The sequence below is a fragment of the Centroberyx gerrardi genome, chromosome 7 (genome assembly GCF_048128805.1).
Source record: "Centroberyx gerrardi isolate f3 chromosome 7, fCenGer3.hap1.cur.20231027, whole genome shotgun sequence".
NCBI classification, from domain to species: domain Eukaryota; kingdom Metazoa; phylum Chordata; class Actinopteri; order Beryciformes; family Berycidae; genus Centroberyx; species Centroberyx gerrardi.
In genome coordinates, this window is record NC_136003.1 from 24,650,982 (window position 1) to 24,665,159 (window position 14,178).

General features: G+C 45.7%; 1 protein-coding gene across 3 annotated transcripts in view; it reads left to right on the plus strand.

Annotated features, from left to right (window-relative positions):
- Positions 1-2,061: 2,061 nt before the first annotated feature.
- Positions 2,062-14,178, plus strand: part of cdk12 (cyclin dependent kinase 12) — a 30,131-nt gene continuing 18,014 nt past the window's right edge. For all 3 annotated transcript variants that reach the window (XR_011785013.2, XR_011785014.2, XM_071909814.2), the window contains exons 1-13: positions 2,062-3,975; positions 5,108-5,812; positions 6,556-6,735; positions 6,834-6,973; positions 7,097-7,267; positions 8,840-9,029; positions 9,846-9,902; positions 10,212-10,313; positions 11,229-11,306; positions 11,427-11,543; positions 11,650-11,781; positions 12,334-12,557; positions 12,971-13,399. Coding sequence is in view for 1 of the 3 variants with exons in the window: in XM_071909814.2 (XP_071765915.2) it covers positions 2,807-3,975; positions 5,108-5,812; positions 6,556-6,735; positions 6,834-6,973; positions 7,097-7,267; positions 8,840-9,029; positions 9,846-9,902; positions 10,212-10,313; positions 11,229-11,306; positions 11,427-11,543; positions 11,650-11,781; positions 12,334-12,557; positions 12,971-13,399 (3,694 nt within the window). In the remaining 2 variants the exon portion in view is untranslated. The remainder of the gene's footprint in view (positions 3,976-5,107; positions 5,813-6,555; positions 6,736-6,833; positions 6,974-7,096; positions 7,268-8,839; positions 9,030-9,845; positions 9,903-10,211; positions 10,314-11,228; positions 11,307-11,426; positions 11,544-11,649; positions 11,782-12,333; positions 12,558-12,970; positions 13,400-14,178) is intronic.

Sequence of the window (14,178 nt, forward strand, 5' to 3'; positions counted from 1 at the left end):
CTGCTCACTTCGCCCTCGCCTCCTCCTCCTCCCCCTGTAGCCTCCCATCCACACAATAGCCCGATAGGATCTGGTAGCCTAAAATGAAGTTGATACGCCTACATCACTTTAAAAATAATATAGCCTAACCAAATTTTTCTGTGGCTATTGTCCAAGCATAAACGACTCTATAACTGCCTGTTGTTTACATAGGCTACTTTTTAGTTGGTCTTATAACAAAAGCTCGTATTGCAGGCCTTGTACAAGTTTAACAGCAAACCTAATATATCAAGAGGGCTGTCAAAAATATAATAAATAGCCTGGGCTACCTGGGCATTCAGGCAGCAGTAAAATCAAAATTAAAGGAATTTATGCACAGATTATGATCGTTTTTGACGCCACCTAAGGAAGACACTCTTAGGATATAATAAGAGATATAGTTTATGCCTATAGACTTTAACAACAAGTGTCCTTTGTGCCTGTCTAATCTATGGTCGGGCTAAACTCCACTTGAAGGCCTGTCATTGAACTGTGGGCCAAACTGTTCATAATTCTGTCAAAATGTAATCGATTTACTACAGAGACCCCCAGATAAGATACTGTGGCCTCCCATGACACACAATCTCCCCACCATCAGCCATTTAAACCCTGTTCTCCATTCTGTGACATTTATTTCCCTCAAACATACATTGTAACTTTTTGTTATTACAGTAGGAAAACGCCACTTCCCGTTTGCCGCTGCCCCCGCCCCCAGCATGGCAACGGATCCAATCAACACGCGCGTCAACGGCGCGTCGTTTCGCGTCATCGTAGCGGGAAACCCACGCTTGTAAACAAGACAAGAATGTCCAAATATCCTCTGGAATGGCGTAATAAAATGTAACTGAACGTGATTTTTTAAATTTTTCTGGCGCAGACACAGAGGCGCATGAAGTAGTGTGTGATAAAACAGTTTCTGTTACACTACTGGCCTGAAAATTCAAATAAGAAAACACAAAAGAATGAATGACAGTGTTTCCCATCGGCCCAATTCCTGTTGCACTGCTTGGACTGTTGCATTGCCTGAGGTGGATTTTAAAATGCTTTTCGATGATAATGCCAACTATTAAAATGCATAAGTAATTTGCACAAAACAAATGCCACTATACATGTAAAATGACTTTGGTGTCTTTATGCTCAGTGTTAAGTTATCTAACAATCTGTGCTATCAATGCGATGGAGATGGAAGGTAGTTTATGTTGGCTACTACAAATAAAACCCTTTTTTTTATTGACAGCCAAGATTTTCATTTGGTAATGAAATGCCAAATGAATGTAAGCTCTCACTGAGAATGTCAATGGTTGGCTCCTTACTTTTCTCTCGTTCTTTTCAGATTTATCAAGATGACTTTCTTGTGTGAAGCAGCCACCAGTTAGTTTGTTTATTTGTTTTAATGGCACAATTGTCTAAAGTTAACATTGAAAGTGCAAACATCCACCACAATATGAATTTCAACATTAATGCAATCATCTTACACACTGTCTTGTATAGCAAATCTATTGATGCGCCACCTTGCCTGCTGCCTCAAAATTAGTAACATTTAAAACTTGCCATGATCCTGATACTCACATTTACTGATGAGGCCGAACCTATATACTTTTGTTTTCATTAATTTTAAACGTTTCAGCTATCCCTAAGGTGACCAACATCTGATATATCTGATTTATCTAATTGTTGAGTGTTTGTATCTGATTTACACTTTTTTCCCTTGCATATCCTCGTGTCATCCTTGTGTACTACATGTTGTTCATCTTTATACAATTCAATATACAAATAATTAAAAAACGTTTCAGCTGAAAACCAGCTAATTCCCCTGACTGGTTTAAACAAATACTTTACTTGTGCAGACTCGTGTGTCACCTTATTAACTTTCCTCCGTGCAGGCCCAGAATACTGCGTCGCTGGCGCGCCACCACGAGTACAGAAGGCGGGTTATCTCTCGTGATAGGACGTTGCTAAGATACGTCGAAGATTGACAGCGTCCCGAGTTTCCGGTTCATTCCACTGTGCGGAAAACCTGCTAGTCACAGGAGCCACAATGGCGTTTGTAGTCTCCTTCAGATAGGGCTGTGGATGTTATTAAATCCACCAGCATCGCCCTAAATATAGGCCTGGTTGATTCCCAGAGCCATTGATAATAAACTGGAACATTTACTGCACACGAATATACTATGATTTCTGATCAATATTGAATTTATAGGGGATACAATTTACATTAAAGGGAACATGTAAACAGTACCAACCGGGTCAAGTTTTCATTTTGTTCGAGAAACAAGAGCGCCTTTTAATGCCGGCCTTTGCTTGTTTCTGAACGCCAAAACCGTAATTCTGTGGAATAAATACACCTTTACTTAACTTGGCACCGGACAAGGACAGCTTTCACAAAGGGACTTTTTTCTTTTTCACGAATCAGCACGCTAGCTGCTCAGCATTAGCTAGCAGAGCTAGCTAAATAGAAACGGAGACGAGACCACAATGCTCCGATGTTTGGTTTGGATCTTTTTCATTCATTGACTAATTCAAAGCACAGACTTTACAGCACTGGAAAACCACCTTGGCATTTTTCTACTTTGACAAACTATGTTGGCGATCTCAATGGAATGAACTGGCGTTAAGGAGGACTGGACGTGAGCGGCCTGGTTTGTTTATTTTGTGTATTTTCTCGTCCCGTTTCTGCTTGTTTGTAACACTTTTTTTTTTGGCATTTTGGAGTACCGTTCTCCCGTGAATGAATTGGCTGGGCCACCGAGGCCCGGTCGCAGGAGAGGTACCGTCGCCGACGTGAGGGATGCCTGGGTCGGACCGACACCATGGGACCAAGAGGAAACAGGAATCGAGCATCAGCGGTGGGCTACAGCAGACCCAGGCCCCGCCTCATACCTCTGCGGGAAGCATGACGAGCAAAGACGACAAGGTGCAGTTAAAATCTTCAATGTCTTCTTCCTCTTCCTCTTCGAGGCGCAAACGGCATAAATCAACCAAACATGGTCGTGAATCCTCGGTGGCAACGGGCCCTGAAGTTTCTACCCTCGGTGATACGGCGCCTCCTGCTGTCAATACGGTGAAGCCTCTGGTGGAGTATGATGATATCAGCTCCGACTCTGACACTTTCTCGGACCCACCTTCCTCCAAACCCTCGGAGCGGGGGACCCGGGACCGGCTGGAGCCCTCCTCAGACTACGACAGGGACGACGTGGGCGACGCCGGAGGCAGAGAGAACAAGGGGCACAGGCACTCTCGAAAAAAGTCCAAGGACCCTAGCAAAGTTAAAGATTCTGGGGATGGGGATCATGGTCACAAGAAAAAGAGTAGCAAGGACCGTGAGAAGGGGAGCTCTGGAAAGAGCAAGGAGAAGGTTGCCTCTGTGGCATCCTCAGTGCAGGGCTCCTCATCCAGGCGCCAGGACCAGCCAGAGGGGGACTCCGGGTCAAAGCGCGGGGAGCTGACGCTCTCCTCCCAGGTACAGCCTGCAGCCAGTGTAGGTAGCACTACTTCCTCCACATCCTCATCTCGCAGCAAGGAGAGCAGCCGCTCAGGGAAGTCTCGCAAAGACAGGCAGCAACGGAGAGAAGGCCGTGGGGAGGGCAGCCGCAGCTCCTCCCAGAGGAGCCGGACAGACAGGAGCCACCGCAAGTCCTCCAAGAGCCACAAGTCCAGCCCCAAGGGCAAGCCTTCAAGCAGGGGGAGCCCCCGCCGGAAGGGCGCAGGCTCTGCCCTGTCCCCCAGTGACAGTCCAGTGGGCAGTGGGTATGGGCAGCAGGGGGAGGACAGCTACCACAGGCGCAGGGTGGCCCAGCAGAGCCCCAGTCCCTACCGCAGCAGGCAGAGATCAGACAGCCCCTATGGCAGCAGACACCGGTCCTCCAGCTACGAGAGGGACAACAGCCCCTACTCACGGAGACGGTCCATCAGCCCATATGGGACCCGCAGGTCCTCCAGCACCAGCCCCATGTCACGGTGAGTATCTAGGATCCCCACTACATACTAGAGGCGTATGTACTGAGAAGTTACACAGCTTAGACTGATAGGGGAGGCCTTGCAGGTCAGAGCCCTTATTGATAATTTAATGGAATAGGTCAACTGATGTGACACCGATTTACCTCTCAAGCAATTACAGTTACTCATTTTTGCATAGTCATGACATGACCAGTCATCCCAGATCAAAACACATGCAAATTTTTATGCCTGTGGTTCCAGATTACCATGTATTGGGCTGTTAAACTATAGATATGAGCAACTTGCAGTGCAAAATTTAAAGTCAGACAGACCTGTTCAACCTGCAGTGATCTCCTCCCTCCAGCTAAACCCTTGGCTGTGAATAGGAAGTTGACTGTAAGAGTCAGGAGAGCACATGGTTCTCCATGTTGAAGCTCCATCCCATAGACCAGAAAATCCTCTGAGGTGCGTTGGAGGTCTGAGTGTCAGGAGAGTAAGAGGTAGTGTCAGGACAGGAGGGTGGTTGCACTGTTTATTCAGCCATTTTATTTTGGCATTGCAAGATATGAGCTAACTTTGAGCTGCGGTTGGTGTGAGGAGCTTGCAGGAGAGGTGTGTCGATAATAAGATAGACACTTGACACCGGGGGGAAGGGCTGTACTGCAAAACCGTGTGAGGTGATACATTTTAATGAAGCTGATGAAGTCGAATTCCGCGGTCTTCACCTGAGTAATGGTTAGATAAGCCTAAATTAATGGAGTCTACAGTTTGAGAACTAAAAAAAGGAAATGAGACAGGGAACAGGTTATTGTGTCACCCCAATTCACTCTAGTGTTGGATCCAAACTGTCTTTTGGTTTTGAGAGCAACAGTTGTCTCTCTGTTGGCCTACTTCACTCTATGTTAAATGCTGATTCATTCCCAACCATAAGGCCTGAATGGTTTTGCTTTCATTATAATATGATCAAGAGACATTTTATCTTGTGGTGGAAGAGGTTGTTTCAGCTTACTACCCACTATGCACTAAATCTGTTATTCCCTTTTAAAGCATTGTCAAAGCCCACATACACTCTCTGCTGTTTTCTACTGACTGCTCACTTCAAGAAGAGGCAATAGGAATTGAAATGATGTTCTTATTGTTATTATTTTTGTAGACGATCGGGCCGCTCCAGGAGTCGCTCCCCCCTGCTGTACTCCTCTTCCCGTCGCTCCTCCTCTCGTTCTCGTAACAAGAGACACACTTCCTCCGGAGGGGCAGGAGGCAGCTCCCATAGCAGCCGACCAACCAGCCGCTCCCCTCCTTCCTCCTCCCGTCTGCCACTCAACTCCAGCTTGGGAGCAGAGCTGAGCCGCAGGAAGAAGGAGCGCCAGGCTGCTGTGGCGGCTGTGGCGGCCGCTCGTGGCAGCAGCGGCGCTTCACCTCCTCCGTCGGCGCGCAAAACCACAGGCTCCTCCGCCTCGTCTCGGCCGGCTAAAGCCGAGGCTCCGCAGCCGGAGAGAGACTCGGGGGCGGCAGCTGAGCCTCAGCCCCCGCCCTCGATGCATTTACCCCAGGACACTCCCAGTGGCGAAGATCAGGGTATTGCACCTCCACCATCCTCTTCCTCCTCCTCTCCTGCACCTCCTCTGCCGCAGACCTCTCCCCCTCTGCCACCCGGTCCGGTCACCCAGGCTCCACCACCTCCACCTCTGTCAGAAGCAGGTTTTCAACCTCTTACGGTCCTGTCAGTCACATCCCAGCCCAAATCTCCGGCTCCTCTTCCCACACGTAGCCCGGTCCGCCAGACCCCACTCCACAAGACCTCCACCCTGCCCCTGCTGCCTCTACCACCCATGCTGCTGGGAGACGCTCAGGACAGGTGAGACACCTCAACACCTACACACGTCACACTGCACACTAGCCCCAACACATGTCGATCACTTGTATGGAGAAAACATCACACTAAACTCCATCTCTAAGATGTATTGCCCTATTTATCGTTATGTTACATACCTCATAGAACATCACTCAAGTCATCACCTGTTTTAAATTGTTATGATCAGGTAAATTCTGTATACTAATGCCTTACCATGCAGTTCGTATTTTAATAAGATCTCAACTTTTATTTTGTTATTCCTTTTTATTTGAATTTCCCAACTTCCAGCTCACTAAACGAAACAATGTTCACCCCCAGTCAATGAGGTTATCAAGTGAAAATTATTACTTCAAAAACAAAAACATTGTCTGACAAAGTCTGCACTTGTGGATATTTTTTCTTACCAAGGCTTCAAAGCTTCTAACTAGCCTTCATATAAGGAGTTTACTACTGACCATGTGAGGCAGTATTGGCACATTTCTCCTCTAACATTCAAAACATTTACAAAAGTCAAGATTTTTTTTGACATACAAGCTGCTGGGTGGATCATTTGTAAGCCAATCTACGGATCGATCTTTGGACGATTTGGAAAATGTCTTGAGTGATGTTCTACGAGGTTTATAACATATGCAGATTAAAAAAAAGACTACATTAACAAGAGAGAATGGTGCACATTTGGATTGAGTGCAAATACAATGGCTGCTTCTGTTCTGTTTCTTAACAAATGCTTTTTCTTTAAAACTCAGTCCAAAGAAGTCCACCCCTCCTCAGAGGCAGTCCAGGAAGGAGAAGGAAGTGCGCAGCCGGCCGTCACTAATCGACCTCCCCTTGCCCCCCACCCTGGCTGGAGGCGACGCCTCGCCCCCGCAGTCCCCCATCCGCCAGCCTCCTCCGCTGCCCCAGCCGGCCCTTAAGAAGAGACCAAAGTCAGTGTCTTTTATTACTCACCCAACTCTAATCTGCCTTTCTTAATCCCACTGTAAATCTAATCTGTTTTTGTCCACCACTTTTTGATGGTTTCTAGGTTTTGCTGCCCACGATATGGTGAGCGCAAACAGACCCAGAGTGACTGGGGAAAACGCTGTGTAGATAAATTTGACATAATCGGCATCATAGGGGAGGGCACCTATGGCCAAGTGTACAAGGCCAAGGACAAAGACACTGGTGAGAATATGAGCTGGACTCAAGTCAATGTACTGCCTACATGTAGTTTGTTTTATATTGGAATAAGGGGAGAAGACACCCTAAATGTGACCTGGTTCTGAATACTCTCTCTACCTGTACCAGGTGAGCTGGTGGCTCTGAAGAAGGTGCGTTTGGACAATGAAAAGGAAGGTTTTCCCATCACGGCCATCAGAGAGATCAAGATCCTGCGACAGCTCAACCATCGCAGCGTTGTCAACATGAAGGAGATCGTCACTGACAAGCAGGACGCGCTCGACTTCAAAAAGGACAAAGGTAAGGCAAGATATGTATGAGTTTGTGCGAGAGTGTGTGTGAGACTGGGATAGTGATTGTACATTGTCTAATCCAGGGAAACCTGGATTTTTCAGGAACACCTGCTTCACATTTAACCAGTTCCACGCTTTCACAAGTGTGTTTCCCAGTAAAACCACAGTGTTTTGCTGTTAGCCACTGAGCAGCTACAGTGTAGCAGTTTGAAGGACAGTTCCTGTGTGATTTGAGTCTTTGACTATTTTTTACATTTTCCATCCCTTTAATGTTAATTGTGACAGTTTTTACATGCATGTGCCATGATTAAATATATTTTAAAGCAGTTTTCCATTCCTCTCGGGCTCATTCACTCCCATTCAATTCCAAACAGCATAGGAAACAACTCATCGTATTGGATGTGTTCCTTCCTTACATGAAATAAATTAGCTTGCTGCATGTATTACATTTTGCATTATCTGCATTTTCGTCGAAGTCATGTAAAATCTACACATGCGGTTGACGTACAAGGTATCAATGTGACGTTGCATTTCACAGTTGCATTTCAGTGGGTCCTGGCAGTTGATTAAAAGTGTATATTGTAATGCTCAATTCATTTCAGTTGTTTTACGTGGGTGACTGAAAATATACTTTTAGGATTCGCTAAGTGGATTCAAAACTCAAGCTTATTATTATTATTATTATTATTATTATTATTATTCGGTACCGGTTCTCGATACCCAACCCTACTGACAACTGCATTTTGCCAATTTGCATCAGAACACTGTAAATTACATTTTGAAAGAAGTTGCAGTCATCGTTTCAAATTAATGCACGCATTGAGGATAGCCGAGACAGGAAGGCGTTCTTACTTCTGCTTTCTGCTTCTCTGATTAAAACAACCAATAGCTAATGTTCTCTGCGGTTATGTTAGGACCCGCCTTCTGTCAGTCACAACACATTCAAGCCAACAGACATACCAAAGCAAGACGCTTTTGCCAGCTGTTGTCCGTAAAATTAAACAGAAAATGAAACTTGATTTTATACAATTACGGCTTACAATTGGTGGCCTTAAGTGGGAGTACCTTGTAATATTTAGACAGCGCTTCTTACTTTTAAAGAGAATGGAAAGCCACACACTTGTCATGTGCTCCAAGGATACCATTTATTTTGAACCACCATTTCGGCACACAGTCAGGCTGCCCTGACGAAGGCAAAACGTTGGTTCAACATAAATGATGTCCTTGGAGCAGATGATGAGTGTGCGGCTTTGCATTCTCTTTTTATGAGTTGATCACCGTCAGCCAGCACCTCCGAAGAATACTGGGGAGGTGAATACTCCTCCTTCTCTTCTTAAGATGAGGGAAAAATAGCAAACATAACATGATAAAAGCACTTGAAAATGGTCTACGATGTAAAACAGTAAGGGAATGCAGGAAATGAGCAGAAACACTAGTTGTCATTCACTTTCCTCACCCAGATTTTCCCCAGTTGACGGGGGATTCAAACACGGTAACCTCCTCTAACCTCCAGGCTAAGCTGTGTGTGTGTGTGTGTGAATGCATTTTGTTTATGACAACATCTTCCCTGTGTGTTCAGGTGCATTTTACCTGGTGTTTGAGTACATGGACCATGACCTGATGGGCCTGCTGGAGTCGGGCCTGGTCCAGTTCTCCCATGAGCACATCCGCAGCTTCATGCGCCAGCTGATGGAGGGTCTGGACTACTGCCACAAAAAGAACTTCCTGCACAGAGACATCAAATGCTCCAACATACTGCTCAACAACAGGTAGGGTACAAGACACTGACACCAGGAATAAAGTGCAGCAGCGTCATATATGAAGAGAGTGATTTCTACTCTGGTTGTATCCGCAGCTGGGGATGCTCCGATCCGATATCCAGTATTGGAATACGATCCGATCCTTGAGAAGTTTTTTTAAATTGACGTAAAAAAGTATTTGCCGTAAGCAAGCGTCATCTACTGCTTACAGCAGCGCGCCACATGGTTTGAAAGCAGCTGGGTACACACACAACAGCTAATTGTAATGTTTGCAATGCGAGTGGCAGCAGAAAAGCTAATTACAATACAACTAATATAATCAGGCACTTGAAGAAACACCATTTGAGTGCAATGAGTTCTCATGGATAGTAAAAGTAGAAATCTGCACCGAAGATGAAAACATTAGAGAAAGCACTGGAAAAAAACAAGATAAACTACCCTGCTATAGAAATGGAGTAATTGGAGAAATCGTGAGTTCAGACGTCTGCCCCATGTCACTGCTCAGTTTGAACGTGCACTGGAATGATTTGTGCTCTACTTTACTAAGTGCAGTGTAAAAAGAAACATTTTTCAATTAATTACAAAACTACTGCATTGTTGCTCAGTATCAGCAGATACTCAGTATCAGATTGGGTTGCAAATGCAATTTAAATTTAGTCGAAATACCTGCCTGGCGAAGTTAAACAATGGACTGAGCTGGATTTTGAGGTTTAGATAGTGTCTAGTATTGTGTAATTAGTGTTGCCAGAGTATGCTTTCTCATGCTCCATGGTACTGGACTGTCTCCTAATCTCAGATTTTTGCGATGTGTGTTTGTTTGTACAGTGGTCAGATCAAACTGGCTGACTTTGGTTTGGCCCGACTCTACAATTCAGAGGAAAGGTAAGATAAGAATGTCTGTCATCTACATATTTGTATTTTTGCAGTGGATGGGGAACACAGCCGCTTGATTCTATATAGAGAATTTCAGATTTGAGCTCAATGTACAGTTGAATGTGGTCTCTGTGATGGTTGGTGAGGTAGTTAAACATTACCATGAGCTTGCATTTGCCTCCACTAGATAGTGCTGTCTGTCGCTTTGTACTCCCTCTCACTGAAAGCTGAAGTGTTGATGTTTGGGCACTGGGGGGCATAGATGCTCTGTGAAGGTGTGCTGAGTCTCTCTGCCCTCTCTCTTTCCTTGCCCCTCAGTCGGCCGTACACTAATAAAGTAATCACTCTATGGTACCGCCCACCTGAGCTCCTGTTGGGAGAAGAGAGGTACTCTCCAGCCATCGATGTATGGAGCTGTGGGTGAGTATGACCCTCACAGTCATGGCAGCACATTTGCATATTCATCCGTTTTACCTTCTTTTATTCATATTACTTTTATGCACTCTATAACTTTCTTCTTCTCATGTAACGTAGACTCACTGTGTTGCAAACAGAACACAGGAAAGTAGCCTGCTCAATGAACTAGATTATGAGAAAACATCAGAGCTGCTTTGTGTTGTTTTTAAGAAGTGATCCACAAACTAGAGGTGTTTATACCAGAGTACAAACATGCCTACTCAATAGCCTCTCACTAGATGAAAGCTTCCCCACCCACAGTGGTTTGAAAGTCGCTGCAAAGAACCATTACCCTGGTTATTTGTTTTTATGGAAAGGGAGGAAATCTAACTTTTCACTTCTATAAAAAAAAATTACACATGTATTGGAAGTAAATATGTTTTTACTTGCAAAAGGTGTTGGCAACATCATGAGAAGACTGGATGTTTGTAACATTAGTCCCATGGTACCGTGGGCATCTAGAGGCAGTAAAAGTCTAATTTATACTTATGAATCTTCACACCTCAGCCACAAACTTTCACACATCTTCCACAATCCTCTTCTTGTTGTATTCTGTTGACTTTATGTTTGATTACTCATGCCAACATCTGAGGAACAATGTTCTCTTTTTTGGATGTATACTGTTGGAAATACATGTACTTACTAAATGGTAGGATTGTTTTGGTCACAATTCACAACCCTGTCTGATATGGTTTATGGCAGATATTTGCACTTTTATAATGTGTTTTTAAATTGTTTTTAGCTAGCTAACAGTAGCTTGCACTACCACAAATACACTCCGGGACTGTACTTGTTTGTACAGTGGTTAATGACACCTATCCAGTTGTGTATGTCCTTGTTGTTACTAACTACCTGTACCCATTGCCTGTCGTGGCTCAGGTGCATTCTGGGAGAGCTTTTCACCAAGAAGCCCATCTTCCAGGCCAATCAGGAGCTCCTGCAGCTGGAGCTCATCAGGTACGCCGCTCTTCCCTGAACACAACCCCTCCAATAAAAACCTCTGCTGCAAGGTTCACACCTCCATTCCTCTCTTTCTCCCCGCCCTGACTTTGTCTCTACTTCTGTCCTTCTGCATAGCCGTCTGTGTGGGAGTCCCTGCCCTGCCGCCTGGCCTGACGTCATTAAACTTCCCCTCTTCAACACCATGAAACCCAAGAAGCAGTACCGCCGACGGCTGCGGGAGGAGTTTGCCTTGTATGTAGCTCTACTGCGCCGTTCCCAATCCTGCGCTGTAGCCGCGATCTAACCTTTTCGTCCGTTTCTGGTGTTGAAAAATCTCGTTCTCTCTCCCTCTACTCAGTTTGCCTAGTCATGCTCTGGACTTGCTGGACCGCATGCTGACCCTTGACCCCGCACGGCGCTGCACATCGGAGCAGGCTCTCAACAGTGACTTCCTGTGTGATGTGGAGCCCAGCAAGATGCCGCCGCCCGAGTCAGTAGCCACACGGCCTCGGCTTCCACCTGCCGCATCACCAGAATATCAATCTGTCCACTTCATTACTCTCATTCACCTGTTCTTGTATCTCATAAATTCACATTTTCTCATTTATTATGTGTTGTGTATAACTGTATTATTTAGAAAGAATGCAGATTTTCATACTGCATATAGTTATATTTGTGTATTTTCAAATTTAAAATGAAATACAAAGTTTTCATTCCTTTTTTGTCTTCTTTCTCTGTTATACTGCTGTTATTTGCACATCCTGCATAATTCATATATTTTCATACTTTTCATTCATATAGTTCTACTTTATATATTGTAGTGTTGTAGTTGTCGGTTGCTCTATATTTAATTTGGTCTATTCTTACTTATATTCTATTTTTCTTTGCTGTATCCCGTTACTAGCAACCCAATTTCCCCGTGTGGATCATTAAAGTTTAATCTTAGGCTTGTTTTACTTCTCTACTGCTCTGTTCGATGTTTCTGTTTTTATCACTGTGCCCTTTATCTGTTATTTTTTGTGTATCTGCCCTCTGTCTCCAGTCTCCCTCACCACCAGGACTGCCACGAGCTGTGGAGTAAGAAGAGACGGCGTGCACGTCAGAGCGGGCTGCCCGAGGATGTGCCTGTGCCCAAAGTGCCCCGTAAGGACCCGACAGGGACCTCTAGTGGAGAGAACAGTCGGCCTCAAGCCAGCCCAGCCGGAGCCCCGCCCCCTCCGCCTGGAAGACCGCCCTCCGCAGCTATCTCAGCCAATGAGCTGTCAGGTAACAGCTGCCACTCACAAGCATTTAACTGCAACAGCCTTGGACAGTAGATATCCTTTGTATCGGAGACACAACAATCCTGCATTGTTTCACGGTGTCTACAATCATGGAAAACCTGGAAAAGTGGAATATGCCTTTGTAGGCAGATTTAGGTAACTTTGATGGAATGATAACCCAAATAAAAATGTGTTAATTACACTGATACAGAATTTTCTGATTTATCTCCTAGTATTAGTTTGTTTCCAAAGCAAAACCAAATAATGTAAACACAGCTGCTGACAAAGTTGCGCTGCATGTCATCAAAAAGGAATTTGATCAGGGAAAAATGTATAGGAGCCTTTTTGCTTGCACAGTATACCATTTAGCACACCTACTGGTTGTGACTGTGGTTTTGTGTGTGTGTGTGTGTTCAGGCCTGGGAGCTGCAGCAGAGCAGTTGAATCAGACCGAGCTGGCTGTGCTGCTGAACCTGCTCCAGGGGCAGACGGACCTCAGTCTGCCCCAGGTGGCTCAGCTCCTGAACGTCTCCAACCCAGAGAGCCTCAGCCAGTCTCTGTCCGCCCTCAACGAGGCCTCCCACCACCAGGGGGCTCCAGAGGACCAGGCCCCGTGTGCCGCCCGGTCCCAGCCCCCGGAGCCGCCTCCCGAACCCCAGGAGCTGTCGCCGGCGTCCGGAGACCCGCCCCTCAGCCAGGAAGACCAGGCCAACCTGCTGGCTCTCTTACTGGGCCATATCATCAAGCCGCAGGCCGAGGGGGCGGAGCAAGGCGACGAGAGCAATGGCGTCCAGTCAGAGGAGGCAGTAACGCGCGGTTCGTCCGCCTCCACTGCCGACCGCAAGGGCAAGTCTGGGTTTAGTCTCTAGGGGGTGGAAACGGAGGGGCACCAGGGTCAGGTGGAAATCACTGGGGACTGGAAGAAATGGGCAGAGGAGGGCAGAGAACAAGCAGAAGTCAATTGAGTTTTCGGTAATGAAGATTCCTTTACACTCTATAAAATACATTACATCTTAAACTACCTGATGAAATTAACAAAATGATCAATTAACCAAATGAGCAAGCCATGATACATTTAGGAACATTAGTTTTAGTCCTTAGGTTGATTTGTTGAGTGATCGGTCCCATCATGCGACCCCCTTCCTTTTCCCTGACAGTCCTGAAACACACATACTCCCCCCCCATCCCTCTACCCATCTCCCTCCACAGAGGCGCCTATTACCGCCTCGCACATACCGGAAACACGTAAAGCTGGCAAGTCCTCAAGATGTCCGACTAGTGTTTGTCTTCATGTGACCCTGGTAACCGGGAAAAGGCTCGGTGCACATGGACATCTCCCACTGGTGTACGGAATAAACCAGGAGAAAGCGTAGTGTTATTAATATTTAGGGTGAAAAGAAAGGTTCACACTGTACTGTTCCCTCTCTCCACTTCTCCCTCCCTCTTCCTGTTTCTTTCTCACAGTCTTTGTTTCTGTATCTTTCTCATTCCCACACGTGTCTCTTCCTCACTTCATTTCATTATAAAGCAGGTGTCATGGATTCTTCACAGGAAACAATGTTGCTTTAAAACGGTCTGTAATGTCAGCGTTTTTATGAAGAAAGTCTAATAAATTATCAACTGAA